The sequence below is a fragment of the Aquarana catesbeiana genome, linkage group LG10 (assembly GCF_042186555.1).
Source record: "Aquarana catesbeiana isolate 2022-GZ linkage group LG10, ASM4218655v1, whole genome shotgun sequence".
Taxonomy (NCBI): Eukaryota; Metazoa; Chordata; class Amphibia; order Anura; family Ranidae; genus Aquarana; species Aquarana catesbeiana.
Window position 1 is genome coordinate 111,890,538 of NC_133333.1, and position 24,201 is coordinate 111,914,738.

The 24,201-nt window shown below is 43.9% G+C and overlaps 1 protein-coding gene across 2 annotated transcripts in view; it reads left to right on the forward strand.

The window, feature by feature from the left end:
* The first annotated feature begins 1,281 nt into the window (after window positions 1-1,281).
* The window catches only part of CENATAC (centrosomal AT-AC splicing factor), a 63,991-nt gene continuing 41,071 nt past the window's right edge, over window positions 1,282-24,201 (forward strand). Inside the window, exons 1-3 of one of the 2 annotated variants that reach the window (XM_073602448.1) lie at window positions 1,283-1,471; window positions 1,551-1,717; window positions 13,471-13,569. In XM_073602448.1, coding sequence (XP_073458549.1) covers window positions 1,352-1,471; window positions 1,551-1,717; window positions 13,471-13,569 — 386 coding nt within the window. In that variant the 5' untranslated portion in view covers window positions 1,283-1,351. Of the gene's footprint in view, window positions 1,472-1,550; window positions 1,718-13,470; window positions 13,570-24,201 lie in introns of both variants that reach the window. The other variant, XM_073602450.1, reaches the window with a different exon arrangement.

Consider the following 24,201-nt stretch of genomic DNA (forward strand, 5'->3'; position numbering starts at 1 on the left):
GCACAGAGTGGCCCCAAACCTGCTCATCTGGGGTCCCCTGTTGGCGATCTTAGCTCCTCCTCTTCTCTGAGCGCCCCCATAGCAAGCCCCCTTACAGGATTTTATTAGCAGCAGCCAACAGCTCCCACTCCTGAGTCTCCTGTGAGAAGAGAGAGGGAAGAGAAGACGGGACAGCGCTGGATCGAGATTGGTGAGTGATTAAGGGGGGCTGGGGGAGCAGCTTTTGAAAGTTTTTTTTTTTTTTTTTTTTTTTTTTTTTTTTTTTTTTTTTTTTTTTTCCTTAACCACTTCTCACACGGCCTATAGCAGAATGACAGCCGGGCGGTGGTCCTATTATCCTGACTGGGGGTCATATGACGTCCAGCAGGATAACATGCAGGTGCGCGCCCGCGGGGGCGTGCATCGCGGCGATCGGAGGTGCTGTGTGTCAGTCTGATCATGGTATGGAGCCTCTGACGGAGGCTCCTTACCACATGATCAGCTGTGACCAATCACAGCTGATCATCGCGTGAACCAGGAAGTACAGGTAAACGGCATTCCTCGGTTTGCACTGACAGGGAGAGCCGATTGGCAGTTCTCTGTCAGAGGGGGGGTCTGTGCTGATAATCAGCACATTGACTATAGAGCACAGCCCCATCAGATGTGCAACCACAGCTTCCACAATGGTGCCCATCAGATGCCAGTCAGTGCACCATCAGAAATGGTTGTGGGTGCCAATCAGTGCCCTACAGTAACACTTGTCAGTGCCACTCAGTACCGCCAATCAGTGCCACCTGTCAGTGCCCATCACAGCCTCCTGTCAGTGCCCATCAAGTGCTGGAAATCAGTGCCATCTATTTGTGCCCATCAGTTTTACATATCAGTGCCCATCAACTTTACATATCAGTGCCACCTCATCGGTGCCCATCAGTGAATGAGAAAACAAAATTTTATAACCAAACCAAGAAAAACTTTTTTTTGTTTTTCAAAAATGTTGGTCTTTTTTAGTTTGTTTAGAAAAAAATAAAACCCCAATGTGTAAATACCACCAAAAGAAAGCTCTATTTGTGGGAAGAAAAGTATAGTTTGGGTACAGTGTTGCATCTCGGTACAGCACCCACACACTCTCCGAGGGTACATGAATGGGGTCTAAGAACTGACACTTCTGGTGCTGAGCCCCAAAGAAATTCTAAAAGGTGTGTAGGACCCCCTGTATGAATTCCCCACTCCTCTCCACTGCTGTGTTCATAGCCAACTACTATCAATCTACAAGACGGTAGCGTGTCATGTGACCAAACATTGGAGCCAGTCATGTGACCAAACATTGGCGCAGGTCATGTGACGTATATTGCGGTACCCGGAAGTGGTAGTGATGGTGGTGTATGAGTGTACGGTGTGTCGGAAGACGGCGTTCTATGGCCGGAGGAAACATGTCTATGAGAAGGGGCACCGGGAGAGGCTGCAGGCTCTGCTCCGAGCCTTCTCCGACAAGGTAACGGGATCGGGAGGTGAGGGAGGGGGTCGGAGCTCTCCGTGTACCGGAGCTCAGGGCTGTACACGTCTTTCCTCAGGTGGAGGCGGCCCGGAGGATGATTGCGGTGTCCGTGGTGGAGAAGTTCAATCCCCGGGAACACGAGGAGAAGTATTGGTGTCATTGCTGTGAGAAGGAGGTGGGGAGACACATCAGTGACGGCAATGTGACGGTGCTGTACGGAGGAATGCTGGAACACATGTGCAGGTACAGAACTGACCCCCTCAGGGCTCTGGAGAGGTGTAGGCTTTGTTTAGTGTAAAAGCCCATTCACAGTACTGGCAGTGTTGTGCCAAGCCTTTAAAGCGGAGCTCCAGTCTCCTTTAGAAAAAATAAAAGTCAACAGCCATAAATACTGCAGCTGCTGACTTTTAATATATGGCCACTTACCTGTCCTGGGATCCCGCCATGTCAGCACCCCGGCCGATGTTTCCCATCACCTCTCCGGTGCTGCCGCCACCATTGCTTGTAAGGGAATTCAGCAATTAAAGACTTCAGGCTTCTCAGCCTCTTCCCTACTGTTCATGTGCGAAGCGCGCTTCCCTTTGTGAATGGCCTGGCAGCAGGGGGGCGAACTTCCAGGTGATCTCGCCGTGGCCATATCACTCAGAAGTGGGAGCAGGTATCTGTCAAAAACAGGTACCCGCTCCCCCTATTCATCACTGGGGTTTTTTATTGTTTTGGTAAACAAATGAAAAATGACCAAAAATTTCGAGAAAAAAAAAAGGTTTTCTTAGTTTCTGTTAAATTTTGCAAACAGGTAATTTTTCTACTTCACTGATGATGTGATACTGTTGGGGCTGCACTGATAATCAGGACATTGATTATCAGTGTAAATGTCCCCTTTCACACTAGCCGGTTACCGGCTCTCTCCTCACACTGTCACAGAGGAATGCCAATACAGCAAGTTTGTTTACATCGTGATCAGCTGTGATTGGCTCTTTACCCAGATCTGTGATCAGCTGTGTTTAATCACAGCTGATCACGATGTAAACACACTTTACGATTACTGGAATTCTTTTCCTCAAGCTGTCACAGCGTGAGAAGAGGAGAGAGCTACTGTGAAAGGGGACATCTACACTGATAACCAGTGTCCTAATTATCAGTGCAGCCCCAACAGTGCCCATCAGTGCTACCAATTGACGCACATCAGTGAAGGAGAAAAATTACCTGTTTATCGTCAGTTTGCTATTGTGTGGTCGGCAAGCGGTTCAATTCTAAGGTGTGTGTGTGTGTGTGTGTGTGTGTGTGTGTGTGTGTGTGTGTTTTTTTTTTGTTTTTTTTTGTTTTTTTTATAAATTAAAATAGAAAAGATGTTATTCTTACCTCCTCTGTGTAACACTTTTGTAGTCCTTTGTCTCCCCTTTGGTCCCCCATCAGCGTTGACCACTCTTCCCCCTTCTCCAAGTGTCCCCATAGCAAGCTACTTGTTAGGGGGCTCGCATACAGGCGCACTCCTGAGCCAGGTTTTGTGTCCATCGGCCCTGCTCACTCCTCACAGGATTTGACTGATAGCAGCCTATGGTTTCCGCTGTTCTCAGTGAAGCCTGTGTATCCAGGAAGAGGGGAGAACAGGGCTGCCGGCAGGGACAGCGGTGGATTGTGAGAGGTGTCAGGTTATTGTTTTAGGGGGAGTAGGAGGCAGGGATGAGAAACTGAGAGATCTTCGTAAAAGCAGCACACTGTACACACATTACACAGTTAGGCACACATTTAACCCTTTGATTGCCCTAGATGTTAACCCCTTCCCAGCCAGTGTCATCAGTACAGTGACAGTGTATAGTATTATCACTGTATTAATGTCAGTCAGTCCCCCCTCCCCGGATCAGTTAGTGTCAGCCCGCCCCAGTCCCATTTATATATATATATATATATATATATATATATATATATATATATATATATATATATATATATATATATATATATATTATAATTATATCAAAATTTTGTTAAAAAAAGGAGGGGTGTGGAGGCGCCAACTGTGGTAGCTTGTTTATGCAAAAATAAAAGTTAGTGTAACAATTACACTTACTGGTTTGCAGGGTGGAGGTGTTTCTTTGAGATGCAAATGTGTCCTGGGATGTGCTGTTATCTTGTTTCCGGCTCAGATTTCATTCCTTCAGGCGTCTGGGTGTGGAGTCTGTACACAGGCTGAACTGCTGCATCCAGTGCATGGAAAGCTCCACGCTGACCACTCTGGAGTGCAGAAGAGGAAATGACGTCACTGACGCACGGCAAACGTCCAGGCTGGTGTTGGGGATTATGCAGGGATAGTACAGGCTACGCGCTCGGGGCTCACAGCTCCTTCTACTGGCCTTTAGAAGTGCATCAGTGACATCATTTCCTCTTCTGCACTCCAGAGTGGTCAGCGTGGAGCTTTCCATGCACTGGATGCAGTAGTTCAGCCTGTGTACAGACTCCACACCCAGACGCCTGAAGGAATGAAATCTGAGCCGGAAACAAGATAACAGCACATCCCAGGACACTTTTCCATCTCAAAGAAACACTTCCACCCTGCAAACCAGTAAGTGTAATTGTTTATGCAAAAATAAAAGTTAGTGTAACAATTACACTTACTGGTTTGCAGGGTGGAAGTGTTTCTTTGAGATGGAAAAGTGTCCTGGGATGTGCTGTTATCTTGTTTCCGGCTCAGATTTCATTCCTTCAGGCGTCTGGGTGTGGAGTCTGTACACAGGCTGAACTACTGCATCCAGTGCATGGAAAGCTCCACGCTGACCACTCTGGAGTGCAGAAGAGGAAATGATGTCACTGATGCACTTCTAAAGGCCAGTAGAAGGAGCTGTGAGCCCCGAGCGCGTAGCCTGTACTATCCCTGCATAATCCCCAACACCAGCCTGGACGTTTGCCGTGCTTCAGTGACGTCATTTCCTCTTCTGCACTCCAGAGTGGTCAGTGTGGAGCTTTCCATGCACTGGATGCAGTGGTTCAGCCTGTGTACAGACTCCACACCCAGACGCCTGAAGGAATGAAATCTGAGCCGGAAACAAGATAACAGCACATCCCAGGACACTTTTGCATCTCAAAGAAACACCTCCACCCTGCGAACCAGTAAGTGTAATTGTTACACTAACTTTTATTTTTGCATAAACAAGCTACCACAGTTGGCGCCTCCACACCCCTCCTTTTTTTTAACATTGATTATCAACAGAGATAATGGACACCCTCTGAGGATGGCTGCCTCCTCATTCTAGAATTTACCTGCCTTATTTTAATGTGCTATTATAGCTACCATTGTACTATTTACCTTAGACATCACATGTTGCGGAGTGCCGGAACCCCCCCCCCCCCTTCTTTTTTTTTTTTTTTTTTTTTTTTTTTTTATCAAAATTTTGTAGATGCTATAACTTTCATGCAGACCAATCAGACATGTAGCAGAATACATTTTGGCCAAAATTTAGAATTTTAAAAAGCAAAATGAGTTTTCTTTTTTTTCTTTTTAAAATTGGATATGTTTTATAGCAGAAAGTAAACTCCAGAGATAAAAACGATAATTCTCCCACTCTACAAGACTCTGGTCTGGCTGCATCTTGAGTATTCTATCCAGTTCTGGGCACCAGCTCTCAAGAAGGATGTGCTGGAACTGGAAGGAGTTCAGAGAAGGGCAACAAAGCTAATAAAGGGACTAGAAGACCTCGGCTATGGGGAAAGACCACAAGCATTAAGCTTATTCTCCCTGGAGAAGAAACGCTTGAGAGGAGACATGATAGCGATATACAAATACCTGGTGACCCTAGCATAGGGAAAACTTTTCAGTGAAAGGAAGTTTAACCAATTAAGGACCGAGCCTCTTTCTGAGATTTGGTGTTTACAAGTGAAAAAACAGTTTTTTTTTTTTTTTTTTTTGCTAGAAAATTACTTGTAACCCCCAAAAATCTCCATAGGCGACGTTTAAAAAATTCTACAGGTTGCACGTTTTGAGTTAGAGGAGGTCTACGGCTAGAATTATTGCTCTCATGCTACCGATCTCGGCGATATCTCACATGTGTGGTTTGAATGCCGTTTTCATATGCGACGCTACTCACGTATGCGTTTGCTTCTGCTCGCAAGCTCTGCGGGAGGGGACGTGTTTACAATTTTTTTTTTTCTTATTTATTTTACCTTTTATTTTTACACTTCTTTAAAAAAAAAAAAATGGTGTCACTTTTATTCCCGATACAAGGAATGTAACATCCCTTGTAATAGAAAAAAAGCATGACAGGGCCTCTTAAATATGAGATCTCATATTTACACTAAAATGCAATAAAAAAAAAAAACAATTTAAAAAAAGTTGCTTTAAGAGCTATGGGCGTTTTTTATGTCGCTTCCGCCCTGCAATGGTATGGAAATGGGTAGGGGTCATCTTCCCCCTCACTCGTCTCTGTGTCAGGCTATGGAAAGGATTCGACCGCTACCCGCCGGCTCCGGTAAGCGGCGAAGGGCACCGGAGAGCCGCCAATAAAAATTATCTTGCGACAAATCTGCCGCAGAGACCACTTTTATCTGAAACCGGACCTTTCACTGAAGAAGAGGATACCGGGGTTATGGTAGCTAGCTGCCATAACAACGATATCCCTCTTCAAAGTGCCGACGTATATTGGCGTGAGCTGGTCCGGACGTGGTTAAAAAGACACGCGACCATTTACTAAAATTGGAAGAGAAGCGGTTTAACCTTAATCTGCGTGAAGGGTTCTTTACTGTCAGAGCAGTAAAGATGTGGAATTCTCTTCCACAAACAGTGGTATCAACACGGAGCATCGATAGTTTAAAAAAAAAAAACTGTTAGATGGGCATCTTAACCATGGTGATCAAATAACCACCAAAAGAAAGCTCTATTTGTATGAAAAAAAAATATATAAATTTTGTTTAAGTACAGCATTGAATGACCATGCAATTACCCGTTAAAGGTATAGTAAACTCTTCCCCTCAAGTGCTCCTTCTCAATGCAGCCAGTATAATAAAGCTTTCCATTACATGCTGCCTAATTGGATGTCCAGCCGAAGCTACGTGATTTGTATTGCGAATCGCATTGACGTCACCAGCGTCACGTGACGCCTCCTTTCCATCGTGTCCCAGAAGCAGGCCCACGGTGAGCACGAGAGGCTGGGGGAACCCGATAGTTGCTGTCTAATTGTGAAGACCATCTATACAGTCTATACCTGGAGGAGCAGCACGCACCAAACATTTTTATCATGCTATGTGCAGTGATTACAAGCATCTTGGATGAAAGACATCAAGCAGTACCTTGGATGCAGGTTTGATACATACAGCATCACCAAAGGAGGGTATCAAGTATGTTTGATCACCATGCTCCTGCTTGCTTGTGACACTGTGCAAAATAGAGGGGGATTGTTGCTAGTAGATACTTGAAATTCCTACATGTCTACGCTATACACCAGCACATAGGACTGTTGTCAAGGTTACACCATTTTGCAGGAGTATACCAGGAAGTGATTGTAATTATAATTGCTCAAAGTCCTTGGTAACCAGGTGTATCACGGTCGGGTCCCAACCTCATTCCTTTGGCCACCATAGGGGTGCTATCCCCATTATTTTTGTACAGGACATTGCTTCCGGCCTTTTATCAGGAATAACTACGGACATTTTCCTTTAAACTTCAGTAGCAACGGTTTTTCTGGTGCAACATTTTTGTTCTTCACTTAAATTTTTCAACCATCAGATACTGACTCTGTCGGGGGTTCCCTTTTATTACCGACCGTTGCCTCTCGAGGCTCAGCATCTTTTCCCTTTTCTTTTCCTTTCCCATTTTTTTCGTGGGCTCGAGCCTTTCAGGGACCACTATATGGGTGCCCATGCCTGGTCACTCACATAATTGTGTTTAACTTTATACGACAATTGATGTGGTATGCTCCCCCATATATATTCTTGGCGTCCGGACAATTGTTTATTTGTATTGTACTGTAGTGTGTCTTGTCCTTGTCCTGTGCTGTTTTGTGGCCACACCCAGAGGTTACTTGATGCTGGCATCTCTGGTTGTTTGTCAAGTTTTCAGTGTCCCCATTATAATCTCCCATTGAGGAGTTTTATAACTATTTTTATCTATCGATAAATTTTCAATCACTTTCTATTTTCCCATACATTGTATGCTGTGTCGCTTATTTGGTCCTCTGGTTCCTTTCAGTCTTGATAAGGACAACCCGTTTTTTTTATACATAGCCAGTATATTAAAGCTTTCCATTACATTCTGCCTAATTAGTGATCCCTTCAGATGTTTTTTACTGTTGTTTGGTGTGTTTTTCTACTTTCTTCCTTCATGTCTGAAGCCAGTGCCATCTTGTATATGGTCTTCCGAGACAGCAAAGGTGTAAGGTTCTGCCCTTTCTTTTTCTCCCTGCCATAATCTCACACATGCCCAGTGAGGTTTTAGCCAAGCCTTGTTTTCGTTCCGGATTACCGTGGCAACCCTGTCAGGTGGCCTGCTCGCTCCTGTCCCATGCTATGCACAGATGGTTCACCCCTTGTGATGTTGCAAGTTACATGGTGGTGTAAACAGGAAACTCTGAATGGGTCTGTACTCTCACGGGATTGCAGAGAGGACATGACGGAGCCATATAAAGTGCAAAGTGTATATGTGCATAAACAAAATTTGAAAAAAATCCCAAATAACAAATATCAGATTATTGAATTAAACCTAAAAGTGCAACAAGAAGTGAATCAATATTGTAATGTTTCAACAATTAAACAATAAATATTTACAATTGTGTGATGTGGTCCTTTGCTATGATGGCTCTTAAGGCCAATTAAACACCCAGTGTTCAAAAACAAAAAAACAAAAACGTGAGTCCTTTACCAATTTCACCAAGATAAATTTGCTGTTTGAGATTGTGAACCTTCCAATAAGCTCCAATCACTGCTCCGCTGTGTTTCTCAATCAAAGGCACATCTTGCCATGGAGTACATAATGAGTGAGGAGAAAGAAGGAGAGATACTTCTCATAGCGTAAAACAGTTCCGATAGGTATTTGTAAAAACAATTATATTTCCACTCGCATGTTCTGAGTGCCCGTCCGGCACTAAGGATAACACGCTCAGCTCAGTTGGTCATTTGTGCTCCGGTCGTATCACACAACACGGGCTCCGACCACTCAACACGCAATATCGTCAGCGTCCCTGCCTCACTCTACGCACGTTTCTTCTAATTGACGTCTTCATGAAGTGGCACCACATTGTGAAGTGGAAGGAAAATGATAAATGGTTTTCAATCTTTTTTACAAATATACGGAAAACTGTGGCGTGCATTTGTATTCAGCCCCCTTTACTCTGATACCCCTAACTAAAATCTAGTGGAATCAGTTGCCTTCAGAAGTCACCTAATTAGTAAATAGAGTTCACCTGTGTGTAATGTAATTTCAGTATAAATACAGCTGTTCTGTGAAGCCCTCAGAGGTTTGTTAGAGAACCTTAGTGAACAAACTGCATCATGAGGGCCAAGGGGCACACCAGGCAGGTCAGGGATAAAGTTGTGGAGAAGTTTAAAGCAGGGTTAGGTTATAAAAAAATATCCCAAGCTTTGAACATCTCAAGGAGCACTGTTCAATCCATCATCCGAAAATGGAAAGAACATGGCTCAACTGCAAACCTACTAAGACATGGCTGTCCACCTAAACTGACAGGCTTGGGCATTAATCGGAGAAGCAGCAAAGAGGCCCATGGTAACTAGAGGAGCAGCAAATATCCACAGTTTAGGTGGGAGAATCTTTCCACAGGACAACTATTATGCCGCGTACACCCGATCGGATTTTCCGACGGGTAATGTTGGATGTGAGCTCCCACCGTGCGTATGCTCCATCAAACATTTGTTGTCGGACTTTCTGACAACAAATGTTGGCTGGCAGGTTCTCAAATTTTCCGCCAAATTGTCAAAATTTCCGATCGTGTGTACACAAGTCCGTCACACAAGTTCACGCATGCTCAGGAGCAGAAGCGGCCGGTCTTGTAAACTAGCGTTTGTAATGGAGAATTAACATTCGTGACGTGGCAAATTAGGAAATCTCCAAAATGCAGCGCACAATTCTCTTCTTTAATGGGATAATAATGAAGCTGCTTTGCTGGTGATACTGATGGTTATTGAAAACAAATTTTCAAAGGTGTTTTTTTTTTCTTCCTTTTTTTTTTTTTCAAGTGATATCAAGAATAAAATAATAGTGCTAAATGAAAAACAGAAAAAGAAAAGCGCTTATTAACACTCACCAAACTTCTACTAACACGAAATTAGCAGATGGAGCTCAAAGGGTGGTGCTAAAGAGCTGAAAAACCACGTAGTACGTCACTACGAACGTAATTGTTGACCAACATTTTATGTGACTGTGTGTATGCAAGAAAAGTTGGAGCCAACAACCTTCGAACAAAATTCCATGGTTTTGTTGTCGGAAAGTTCGATCGTGTGTAGAGGGCATTAGTCATGCACTCCACAAATCTGGCCTTTATGGTAGAGTGGTAAGAAGCCATTGTTAAACGAAAGGGGGGCTGAATACAAATGCACGCCACTCAGGTATTTATTTGTAAAATAAATTTAAAACCATTCATCATTTTTCTTTCACTTCGTAATTATGTGCCACTTTGTATTGGTCTATCACATAAAATCCCAATAAAATACATTTTACATTTCTGGCTGTAACATGACAAAATGTGGAAAATTGCAAGGAGTATGAATACCCTTTCAAGGCACTGTACCCAGTGAAGAGACTATCCTCAGGCGATACACACAGATATAACAAATCCTCCTACATAAGTTGTACCTGTTTATTTGCAGTCTTCTCTACATCCGTTCAAAGTCCAGAATTTATAACGCTTGTCTGAGCTGTCAGAAAATGGTGCAGAGAGCTGAATTTACACTTTGTAGAGCTCAGTGTGGAGAGCTGATTGGAGGGAAGGGGCACAGCCTCCTTCACACAGGAACAGAGCTGAGGCTGTCAGTATGTTGGAGATCCCACCCCCGTCAACATTTTTCTCTTGATGTCAGGAAAACTTGTCAGAAGTGATTCATGCTGATAGTAGAGGAATGAGGCAGCAGACAAAAGTGACACTTGTTGCTCTTAATTGAGACAAGTACACTAGAGCAATATGCTTTGTCCATATTTCATGTCTGAGGTTTACAACCACTTTAACTTCCGGTCCTGGAATTTGAAACAAGAATTAGGATTAAATATTTACAAAGTGAGGAGAAATTCTCTATTGGGCAGTTGTCCTAAGAACAGCTGTCCCCATTAGAAGATTTTTTTAATGGTTTTAAATACAAAAACATAAGAGAAAAAGATGGTAAATTGTTGGAAACAGTGAGAAAAATGGCCTCCAAAAGGCCAGAGAAAGCCTTTTGTTGGACCAAGCACAAGTTCTATTCCTGTGCTAACCAGCCAGGCACCATGCTGGCCAGGAAGTTTGAATACATTGGGTCGAGCCCATAAACCCATTCGCCTCCGCTCCACTAACGGAGATCTCACCTGTGACCCGTCCAAAATCGCTACGGCCTTCACCGACTTTTTAGCATCCCTCCTATAGTAAACCTACTCCTTTTTCCTCTTGACTTGGCAAACAATTTTTTTTCCTGATCTCCACCACTCTCCTCTATCCTCAGAGGCCAGCACAGCATGTTACCACCCTGGAGGTAGCCCAGGCCATTAAGGGCATTCGCCCATCGAAGGACCCAGGTCCGGACAGTTTCTCCGGCTTGTATTACTGCAAACTATCACCTCTTCTGCTCTCCCCATCTGACGGCGTACTTTAACAGCATGAAGCAGGGAGACTTGCCTTCTTCTGACTCCCTACAAGCTCTTATTTCCATGATACCCAAATCAAACGAAGAGGCCCATGACCCCCAGGCATTCCGTCCAATTTCCTTACTGAACGAAAACATGAAAATCTTAGGGAAATAACTGTGCTCCCGCATTAACAAATACTTGCGATCCCTGATTCATAGAGACCTGGTGGGCTTCGTGCCAGGACATCAACCTGGGAAAAACGTCCGGAAAGTAGTCCACCTGATTACTCCTTTTGCAACATCGCAAAATCCCTGGTTTCCTCCTTTCGCTTGACATATAAAAAGCTTTCGACTCCCTATCCTGGGATTACCTGCAATACGTATTACAACGTTGGGGTTTTGGGGACTCGATCCTCACTTGGTTAGAGGCCCTTTATTCGCCCCCCTGAGTCTCGGTCCGCTACTCCTGGTTGCTTCTCCCCTTCATTCCCTATACACAGAGGAATAAGGCAGGGTTGCCCCCTGTCCTCTTTATCCTTGCCCTTGAACCCCTGGCGATTTTGCTCTACGAGCAGGCCCCAACATTAATGGAATTTCGTATGCGGGCGAATGTTCTAAAGTAAATTTGTTCTCCGATGATGCCCTCCTGACTCTTGCCAACCCGATTGTTTCCCTGCCCAATTTGCAGGCCCTCCTAACCTGTTTTGCGGGCCATTTACGGGCTCCGAGTCAACCCACACAAAATGACCGCTGTGGACATCTCACTTCCCAATTCCTTGGCCTCACACATGCATTAGAATTTTCCATACCGGTGGGGGAGCTCTTACCTGGATTACTTGGGCATTAAACTGACTCCCTCCTATTCCTCCCATTTTTGCCACCAACTTTTACCCCCTCCTTCGTTCCATTATGACGCTCATGTCTTCTTGGCACTTCCCTACGTTATGGATCGGCTGCATCTACGCCGTCAAGGTGACCATTTTTCCAAAGATCCTATATTTTTTCCAGACTTTACCAGCAGGGTCCCTTTGTTCTATCTACGCTTGCTCCAGAACAGACTCCATAGATTGCAAGGGGGACTAGGTGTTCTGAATATTGCACGGTATTATTTGGCGGTGCAAATTGCTCCACTCGCCATGTTCCAGGCTACGATGGACATCCCTCTTTGGGTCCTTCTGGAAATTCCTTACTGTGCACCGGTTCCGGCTTCTGGTCTACTATGGCTTATGCCCAAAATGCATCCCACTTCTGTCAATCTCTTAATGGCACATAGCCTAATACTCTGGTATTCGGGCAGGCTCATGTCGCCCTTCCTCCCCCTTCTTCCCCTTTTGCCCAACCCTATGTTCCCTCTGGGAGTTTAGCAACCCCATGCCTTCTCGTGGTGGCCCACGCACAGATTCTCGCAGGTTTGCCACTTTTTTGGAACGTGTACCTTTCCTATGTGGTCCTCAATCCAGGATACTCATGAAGACCCTTCAGTGGAATTTTTCCACTACATCCAGTTGCGACACCGGATAAGCTCTCTCTTAGGCGACACAACACCTTCCCGTACCAGAAAACGGCCTTTGAACATATGTACTTGCACTCCCCAGGTGCCCCTGGCACCATTTCTATGCTTTATTCCTCCCTCAATTCCAGTGGTGCCCCAGCCTCACCCTCACCCTCACCCTCCTATGTGCCCAAATGGGAACAAGACCTGTCCCCTATTGACCTCTCGGAATGGAACAAAGCCTGGTCCAACATAGCCAAGTGCTCTTTTTTAATACAACCATTCTGGAGGCAGCCTACAAAGTCCTCTTTGAATGGTACTGTGTCCCGGCCCGTATTGCCAAATCGAACCCATCATACAGTGACAGATGTTTCTGGGGTTGCAGCCAACTAGGAGACGAAATCCATGTTTGGTGGTCCTGCCCCAGCCTGGTGGGATTCTGGTTGAGGGTCTTCAGACTCTTGTATACTCCCCCCCCCCCCCCCCCCCCCCAACTAGTCCATCCCCTGGACCATGAGGGCCCAGGCACCCTGTGTTGTCCCCTGGAGGACATTCTAGTTTGCTATAATACACCTTTTGAGCACATTCTGTTTGTAGCTCTCTATGGTTCTTGATCGTGCTTACTGTTTGTATCCTCAGCATGGGATTTCTGTGGATGTCCCTGTCTATTTGCCTTAATAAAAATATTGTATCAGAAAATAGTGAGATTATATATAAATTTGTTTTTATTTATTTTTTCCATGTTTCACAGTCCAGTACACAAGAAAGCAGTAAACAAATTTTGGTGGACACACCAGGCGGATGGGAAACTAAAGGCACGTTTTTTACTTTCCACAGAAGAGTTTGAAAGGTAAGTTATTGTAAGCTTGTGAGTCTCCAGTTTTTAAATGTGAGTTCTACTTTATCTTAAATTTTATCAAATTTTCTTGAGCCTGCTTGTTAATACAGTTGCCAAGTCCAAAAGTATTTAGGTTTTGGTGTAGTCACTCGAACCCTAACCTAATTGATTCCCTCCTCTGCTATTTATACTTGTTTTTTTTTTCTTTTCTTTTCTGTATAATAAGCAAGCATGCGGTTGAGAAGCGATGAATAATAAAATAACACACCAGGGGTTGTAGTACCGATTCTATTATAGTGTTTGATTCTCACAGATTCAATACAGAAACAGTCAATGAAAACCAAATAAAAAAATGTTTATTCACCAAATAACAAGATGCATAATCACCCATCCAGTGGAAGCGGTTTTATATATAACTTGATTGAAGCAGTAATTGCATCCCCAGTTTTTTTGAAGGCTGTCTAGTATTTTGCTACCTGAACACTTTAAAGTAAAAGTTCACCTTTTGTAAACATAATACATACACATGATTTTGCAGGTAAAGTGCAGTTATTATTAATATATATACTTTTTTTACACTACAGATTGTAAAGCATTGTAACTGCATCAGCAGATCGTAGGTGCAATGTCATGCTCCTGTAGAAACTCTGTATAGCTGGCTGCCGGTACCTCTCGTAACTACAAGAGCACTCATCAATGCCGTGGCAGTTCATTGAGAACTACAAGCTGTCTTCTGTGGCAGAAGATGGTACTTGTTCCATCATTCACAGCAGCATGCTTTTTTCAATCACCTGTTTTGTGGGGTTTTAAGAAGTAAAAATAGCCCTTTATAGAACAAAAACCTCATAGAATCACTACTAATAAATATATTAATGTGAATATCATCAAAAAGGTATTTTTATTTCAGTAATTAAATTAAAGTGAAACTACATACATACATACATACATACATACATACATACATACATCCATACATCACGCAGTCATATATTTCAAGCATTCCTTTTTTTTTTTTTTTTTTTTTTTTAATTTTGATGATTATGGCTTACAGCTAGTGAAAACCCAAAATTCTGTATTTCAGAAAATTTATATAGTGAGAAAAAATTCAATATTGTTGACACATGGTGTCATACTCTAATCGGCTAATAAACACAACGCCTGTAAAGGTTTTCTGAGCCTTTAAATTGTCTCTCAGTCTAGTTCAGTAGGTTATGCACTTATGGGGAAGACTGCTGACTTGACAGTTGTCCACAAGGAGGGTAAGTCACAAAGGGTCATTGCTAAAGAAGCTGGCTGTTCAGAGTGCTGTATCCAAGCATATTAATGGAAAGTTGAGTGGAAGGAAAAAGTGTTGTAGAAAAAAGGTGCACAAGCAACAGGGATAACCGCAGCCTTGAGAGGATTGTGAAGCAAAGGCCATTCAAGAATTTGGGGGAGATTCACAAGGATTGGACTACGGCTGGTGTCAGTGCTTCAAGAGCCACCACACAGACGTGTCCAGGACATGGGCTACAACTGTTGCATTCCTTGTGTCAAGCCACTCCTGAACCAGAGACGTCAGAAGCGTCTTACCTGGGCTACGGAGAAAAAGGACTGGACTGCTGCTTAGACTTGGTCCAAAGTCCTCTTTTTTGGATGAAAGTAAATTTTGCATTTCATTTGGAAATCAAGGCCCCAGGGTCTGGAGGAAGAGTGGAGAAGCACAGAATTCAAGTTGCATGAGGTCCAGTGTGAAGTTTCCACAGTCAGTGATGATTTGGGGATCCATGTCATCTGTTGGTGTTGGTCCACTGTGTTTTATCGAGCCCAAAGTCAGTGCACTTCATGCTTTCCTCTGCTGACCAGCTTTATGGAGATGCTGATTTAATTTTCCAGCAGGACTTGGCACTTGCCCACACTGACAAAAGTACCAATACCTGGTTTAACGATCATGGTATCGCCGTGCTTGATTGGCCAGCAAACTCGCCTGACCTAAACCCATAGAGAATATGTGGGGTATTGTCAAGAGGAAGATGAGAGGCCAGACCCAACAATGCAGACCAGCTAAAGGCCGCTATCAAAGCAACCTGGGCTTCCATAACACCTCAGCAGTGCCACAAGCTGATTGCCTCCATGCCACGCTGCATTTATGCAGTAATTCATGCAAAAGGAGCCCCAACTAAGTATTGAGTGCATACTATACTGTACATGGACATTCTTTTCTGTAACCCAATTTTCTGTATTAACCACTTCAGCCCCGGAAGGATTTACCCCCTTCCTGACCAGAGCACTTTTTACAATTTGGCACTGCGTCGCTTTAACTGCTAATTGCGCGGTCATGCAATGCTGTAACCAAACGAAATTTGCGTCCTTTTCTTCCCACAAATAGAGCTTTCTTTTGATGGTATTTGATCACCTCTGCTGTTTTTATTTTTTGCGCTATAAACGGAAAAAGACCGAAAATTTTGAAAAAAAATGATATTTTCTACTTTTTGTTATAAAAAAAATCCAATAAACTCAATTTTAGTCATACATTTAGGCCAAAATGTATTCGGCCACATGTCTTTGGTAAAAAAAATGTCAATAAGCGTATATTTATTGATTTGCGCAAAAGTTATACCGTCTACAAACTAGGGTACATTTTCTGGAATTTACACAGCTTTTAGTTTATGACTGCCTATGTCATTTCATGAGGTGCTAAAATGGCAGGGCAGTACAAACCCCCCCCCAAATGACCCCATTTTGGAAAGTAGACACCCCAAGGAAATTGCTGAGAGGCATGTTGAACTCATTGAATATTTATTTTTTTTGTCCCAAGTGATTGAATAATGACAAAAAAAAAAAAAAAAAAAAAAAAAATTACAAAAAGTTGTCACTAAATGATATATTGCTCACACAAGCCATGGGCATATGTGGAATTGCACCCCAAAATACATTCAGCTGCTTCTCCTGAGTATGGGGATACCACATGTGTGGGACTTTTTGGGAGCCTAGCCGCGTACGGGGCCCCGAAAACCAAGCACCGCCTTCAGGATTTCTAAGGGCATAAATTTTTGATTTCACTCCTCACTACCTATCACAGTTTTGAAGGCCATAAAATGCCAAGATGGCACAAAACCCCCCCAAATGACCCCATTTTGGAAAGTAGACACCCCAAGCTATTTGCTGAGAGGCATGTTGAGTCCATGGAATATTTTATTTTTTGACACAAGTTGCGGGAAAGTGACAATTTTTTTTTTTTTTTTTGCACAAAGTTGTCACTAAATGATATATTGCTCAAACATGCCATGGGCATATGTGGAATTACACCCCAAAATACATTCTGCTGCTTCTCCTGAGTACGGGGATACCACATGTGTGGGACTTTTTGGGAGCCTAGCCGCGTACGGTGCCCCGAAAACCAAGCACCGCCTTCAGGATTTCTAAGGGCATACATTTTTGATTTCACTCCTCACTACCTATCACAGTTTTGAAGGCCATAAAATGCCAAGATGGCACAAACCCCCCCCCAAATGACCCCATTTTGGAAAGTAGACACCCCAAGCTATTTGCTGAGAGGCATGGCGAGTATTTTGCAGCTCTCGTTTGTTTTTGAAAATGAAGAAAGACAAGAAAAACGTATTTTTTTTTTTTTTTTTTCAATTTTCAAAAGTTTGTGACAAAAAGTGAGGTCTGCAAAATACTCACTATACCTCTCAGCAAATAGCTTTGGGTGTCTATTTTCCAAAATGGGGTCATTTGGGGGGGGTTTATGCCATCTGGGCATTCCATGGCCTCCGAAACTGTGATAGGCAGTGAAGAGTGAAATCAAAAATTTACGCCCTTAGAAAGCCTGAAGGCGGTGCTTGGTTTTCGGGGTCCCGTACGCGGCTAGGCTCCCAAAAAGTCTCACACATGGGGTATCCCCGTATTCAGGAGAAGCAACAGAATGTATTTTGGGGTGTAATTTCACATATTCCCATGGCATGTTTGAGCAATATATCATTTAGTGACAACTTTGTGCAAAAAAAAAAAAAAAAAATTAGTCTTTTTCCCGCAACTTGTGTCACAATATAAAATATTCCATGGACTCGACATGCCTCTCAGCAAATAGCTTGGGGTGTCTACTTTCCAAAATGGGGTCATTTGGGGGGGTTTTGAACTGTCCTGGCATTTTATGCACAACATTTAGAAGCTTATGTCACACATCACCCACTCTTCTAACCACTTGAAGACAAAGCCCTTTCTGACACTTTTTGTTTACATGAAAAAATTATTTTTTTTTGCAAGAAAATTACTTTGAACCCCCAAACATTATATATTTTTTTAAAGCAAATGCCCTACAGATTAAAATGGTGGGTGTTTCATTTTTTTTTTTCAAACGCATTTTTTGGGGAAAAAACACACTTTTTAACATTTTAATGCACTAAAACACACTATATTGCCCAAATGTTTGATGAAATAAAAAAGATGATCTTAGGCCGAGTACATGGATACCAAACATGACATGCTTTAAAATTGCGCACAAACGTGCAGTGGCGACAAACTAAATACATTTTTAAAAGTCTTTAAAAGCCTTTACAGGTTACCACTTTAGATTTACAGAGGAGGTCTACTGCTAAAATTACTGCCCTCGATCTGACCTTCGCGGTGATACCTCACATGCATGGTGCAATTGCTGTTTACATTTGACGCCAGACCGACGCTTGCGTTCGCCTTTGTGCGAGAGCAGGGGGGGACAGGGGTGCTTTTTTTTTTTTTTTTTTTTCCTTATTTTTTTGCTTTTTTATCTTATTTTTAAACTGTTCCTTTTCATTTTTTTTTTTTTTTTTTTTTTTTTTTTTTAATCATTTTTATTGTTATCTCAGGGAATGTAAATATCCCCTATGATAGCAATAGGTAGTGACAGGTACTCTTATTTGAAAAAATTGGGGTCTATTAGACCCTAGATCTCTCCTCTGCCCTCAAAGCATCTGACCACACCAAGATCGGTGTGATAAAATGCTTTCCCAATTTCCCAATGGCGCTGTTTACATCCGGTGAAATCTAAGTCATGAAATGCTCGTAGCTTCCGGTTTCTTAGGCCATAGAGATGTTTGGAGCCATTCTGGTCTCTGATCAGCTCTATGGTCAGCTGGCTGAATCACCGGCTGCATTCTCAGGTTCCCTGTTGGGACAGGAGAGCCAGAGAAAAACATGGAAGACGGTGGGGGGGGGGGCATTCCCTCCCACTGCTTGTAAAAGCAGTCTAGAGGCTAATTAGCCGCTAGGATTGCTTTTACATGAAAGCCGACCGCTGGCTGAAAAGAATGATACCAAGATGATACCTAAACCTGCAGGCATCATTCTGGTATAACCACTCAAAGTCCAGCAACATACCAGTACATTGCTGGTCCTTGTTGGGCATACATTGTAAACTTTTTTTTCATGCAGCCTGTGGGTTGAACGAAAAAAAGATCTTGATCGGTGGGTATGCCCACCATTAGAATACCTCCCTTCATCCACCCACTTCTAATGATGGGCATACATGCACCGTTTTATATATGCCGAAGCATGGGGGCATCCTCCCGCAAAAGGCAGGAGCAAATCGCTCCTCCACCCACTGCTGCCCCCACGCTTCGGCATATATGCTGAAGTATGTAACTGTGGTGGTGAAATCACCTCCGACAGCGCTGGAGTCACGGCTTTATGTATCGTGGGAGCAAACGCTGTTGCTGTCAAGATAAATAAATCCGCGCTGCAACTGAATGGCGTACCTGCTAAGCAAATGATGGTTAACAAAAAACAAAGTAACATTACAGTATAACAGTAATACTTACCATACCTGCAAAGCAAATACAAAAAAAAAAAACATAGTAAAAAATAAAACATTTAACACAACCTGTGCCTACCTAAAATATATATATGCCGAAGCATGGGGGCATCCTCCCACAAAAGGCAGGAGCAAATCGCTCCTCCACCCACTGCTGCCCCCACGCTTCGGCATATATGCTGAAGTATGTAACTGTGGTGGTGAAATCACCTCCGACAGCGCTGGAGTCACGGCTTTATGTATCGTGGGAGCAAACGCTGTTGCTGTCAAGATAAATAAATCCGCGCTGCAGCTGAATGGCGTACCTGAAAACAAAAAAATGGTTAAAACACATTAAACTATAAAAAAATTACATACCTGAAAAGCAAACATGATAAAACATAACAATAAAACATTGCAGAATAGAATACAGTAAAAAAGAGAAGAACAATAGAGAGAAAATAGAGAGAGAGAACAATAAAAACGACAACTATTTTTGGTTTTTTTATTTTATATTTTTTTTGTGTATTTTTTTTACATTTTTTTTTTAACTAACTTTTAAAACTGTAACGGTTCCAGGTTTGGGTCTCTCAAAATGCGATGGCATCTTGGGAGACCCTGTGAAAGTGTGTCCTAGTCTGTGCAGTGCTGTACCCTACGCTAAAACTCAACTAGTGTATGGTAGCGTTCAAAACATTCACCAATGCAAAGACCAGGATTGCCAGGACAGGAGGGACAATAATACCGGGTGTCACGCCTAAATCCGCGCTTGCTGCAGACACGACATTTTCTTTGGGGGGCTCGTTGGGTAGGGGTACTCTCGAGGACATAAGGAAAATGCCTCTCATGCAGCCGGCCTACTGCATTTGGTTGGGGAAGGTGAGGTGGAGCACCGTCTGGAAACAGAAGGGCTCTGACGATCTCTTCCTGGAATTTAAGGAAGGATCCAGTCCGTCCTGAAGCTCTGTATAGCACATGAGCGTTCAGCAAAGCCAATTGAAATAAGTATACAGACACTTTTTTGTACCAGCGTCTGGCCTTACGGGCAATTAGGTACGGCGCCAACAACTGGTCGTTGAGGTCCACCCCTCCCATATTTTGGTTATATTCGTGGACACAGAGGGGTTTCTCCACAACACCAGTCGCCGTAGTAATTTGGGTCGTCGTGTCTGCATGAAGGGAGGTAAGAACGAAAACATTCTTATTGTCCCTCCACTTCATAGCGAGCAAATTATTACACTGCAAGCAGGCTCTCTCCCCCAGCCTAAGACGGGAATCTACAAGCCGCTGAGGAAAGCCCCGGCGATTAGGTCGCACGGTGCCACATGCTCCAATTTGATGATCAAAAAGGTGACTAAAAAGTGGCACGCTCGTGTAATAATTGTCCACGTACAAGTGGTACCCCTTTCCGAATAAGGGTGACACCAAGTCCCACACTATCTTGCCAGCGCTTCCTATGTAGTCAGGGCAGTTGATCGGCTCTACGTGACTATCTTTGCCCTCGTAAACCATAAATCTACATGTATAGCCTGTGGCCCTGTCACAGAGCTTATACATCTTGACCCCGTATCTGGCACGCTTGCTGGGAAGGTACTGTTTGAATGACAAGCGGCCAGAAAATTTAATCAGGGACTCATCAACGCAGACAACTTGATGGGGGGTAAACAAGTCTGCAAAACGTTGGTTGAAGTGGTTTACGAGGGGCCGAATTTTGTAGAGCCGATCGTATCCAGGGTCTCCACGAGGACGACAGAGTTCATTGTCGTTGAAGTGCATGAACCGCAAAATCTGCTCGTATCGTGCCCTGGCCATGGAGGCAGAGAACACGGGCATATGGTGAATTGGGTCAGTGGACCAATATGACCGCAACTCACTCTTTTTGGTTATGCCCATGTTGAGGGAAAGGCCCAGAAAGACCTTAAATTCGGAGACCGTAATTGGTCTCCAATCTCTGGCAAGGGAGGACTGGGGAATAGTGGCGATGTGTTGACCAGCGTACAAATTGCTTTGGTCCACAATAGATCTATAGAGATCTTCGGTGAAAAACAGTGAATAAAAATCCAGTGGCGTAAAATCAACTGTTTCCACCTGAATTCCGGGTTGGCCAGTGAATGGGGGCAATACGGGTGCTGCAGAAGTGGTGGGTACCCAATTCGGATTGGCCAATGCAGCAGGAAGGGCACTATGGGCACGACGGGCCTGTCTTTGTCTTCTTGGTGGCAGCGGGACATTACTTGTGCTTGCCACCTCACCAGCTTGAACTGCACTTATGGGACTCGCCACGTCACCACGTGATACTGCAGTGCTGGATGTACGACCAGGGTGTACTAGGCCGCTGGTGCTTGCCAGTTCACCAGAAGGAGTAGCGGCACTAGTACTGCTCTGCTCCATACGAGGGACCTGCGGTTCTTGCACTTCAAGGACAGAAGAAGAAGTTCGGGGTCTGGTACGCCTGACCCTAGCAGGGACCACAACTCCGTCGTCAGAGCTATCTGTCATGGAGCCGCTGTCCTCTACAGGTTCGTATTCTGAGCCTGAACTTGACAGATGAGTGACTTCCTCTTCACTATCTGTCATACTCAGAAACGTGTAGGCCTCTTCACTAGTGTACCTTCGATTTGCCATTTTGGCCTCTAAATTTAGGGGTACACTAGTGAGACTCACAGGCAAAAAAGCTCCTGACTGTCAGCGACTGATTCAAAAAGCTACCAAAAAACTGTTAGCGATCGCAGGGATCAGGCCTGACTCTGCGAACGCTGCAGTTATGTGTGCTTAGTGTTTTGTGACAGTTATCGATTGATACTGCACTTGGGTGGGGTGGGCTGGGCTGGGCCGAGGAGCAAAACGCAGGTGCTAGCAGGTATCTGGGCTGATCCCGCTAACACTGCGTTTTTTTGGGGGACCCTAAACTGCTGGGGAGTATAGATCTGATCGGATCAGATATCGATCCGCTCAGATACTATAGCACTAAGGGAGGTGTATGCTGCGTGCGTGGGTGTTAGCGGTACTGGCGCTAACCTGACGCTGCCTGGGGCGACGCAGACCTAAGCTGACCCTAAAAACTTAAGTTATATCACCGCCGGGCAATTAGGGGGTTAAACCTTTATAAGGTAATAAACGGCGGGTGCCCTAAAACTATAATAAACTGTAATAAACTATAATAAACTACAAAAAACAAACCAACTAACCAGCGTCACCCGTAACAATTATATGGTGATCACTGGTGAAAGGGTTAACTAGGGGGCAATCAAGGGGTTAAAACCTTTAGAAGGTAGTATATGGGGGTCCCTGTCGCTATAAAACACTGACAGCGAACCTATATACTTACCTCCCTAACTAGCGTCACCTGTGTCACTAATACAGCGATCAGAAAAACGATCGCTTAGTGACACTGGCGACGGGGGGTGATCATGGGGTTAAAACTTTATTAGGGGGGGTTAGGGGGGTACCCTGGACCTAAGGGGGGTACCCTAGACCTAAAGGGGGCTAACCTAACTGCCCTAACACTTATAACTGACACAAACTGACACCAATGCAATAATCAGAAAAAAAAAAAAAACCTGCTATTGGTGTCAGTATGTGTGGGGGTACAGGGGGGTGATCGGGGGGTGACAGGGGGGTGACAAGTGTGCCTGCGTGTTCTACTGAATGTGTAGTGTTGGTGCACTTACTTGGATGTCTTCTCTCCTCGGCGCCGGACGAAAAGACCGTCTTGAGGAGAGATGACATCACTTCCTCGGCTTCTGTTTACATTCACAGAAGCCGAGGAAGCACATCATTGGCCAGGAGCGATCGCGAGGGGGGAGTCACGAATGAGTGGCCTCCCCCTCACCTCCGATCGACCCTGACCTCGATCCGACCGCCGCTGGCACCGGGGGGGGGTCCGATCGGACCCCCCACCCGCGGGCAGGCAAGGACGTACCTGTAAGTCCTTTTGCCTGCCCGTGCCATTCTGCCGACGTATATAGTCGTGCGGCGGTCGGCAAGTGGTTAAAAAATCCTTTTTTTTTTTTTTTTTTTTTTTATTGGTCTTATGTAATAATATTCCAATTCTGAGATACTGAATTTTGGGTTTTCACTAGCTGTAAGCCATAATCATCAAAATGAAAAGAAAGAAATGCTTAAAATCGCTCTGTGTGTAATGAATCCTATATAATATATGCGTTTCACTTTTTGATTTGAATTACTGAACTAAATTTACATTTTTGATTATATTCTAATTTTTTGAGATGCGCGTGTGTGTCTCTCTATCCCTATTATCTATCTCTATCATACACAGGGTATTTTAACTGGGAGTCAGACATGAAGGATGGAGTGAGGGAATATAAATCTTTTATATTAAAGTAGTGCTAAAGGCTGAGACTTTTTTTTTTTTTTTTTTTTCATGGATATAATAATTTTAAATATAATGCACAATACTTGTAAACTTTTACTGTGAATGTAATTGTAATGCTTTATATTACCTACAGTCTATCAGCCTCCAGCTTCTCTGGGTACGGATGCTGATCTTTCTTGCACAGAGACCTTAATTGATTGTAAACTTTTTTTAAACAACAAACATGTCATACTTATGTGCTCTGTGTATAGGTTTTGCACAGAGCAGCTCCGACTCTCCTCTTCTGGGGCCCCCACTGGCACTTCTGGCTCCTACTGCCTTTAGTGTGCCCCTATAGCAAGGTTAAAAAAAAAACTTCTACCTTTTTTAAAAATCACTCACTTCCTTCTCTTGCGCAGCACTACATGTCCCATGAGGCATTGCTCCTCACACATTCACAGTTCTCAGGTACTGGATGGATGGCGTAATGAGCTGTATGTGTGCTGCACTGTATTTTCTGATATGTAAACAAATAATGCATTCTGTATGCAGGCCAACTAATCCGCTGACCAACAAACCA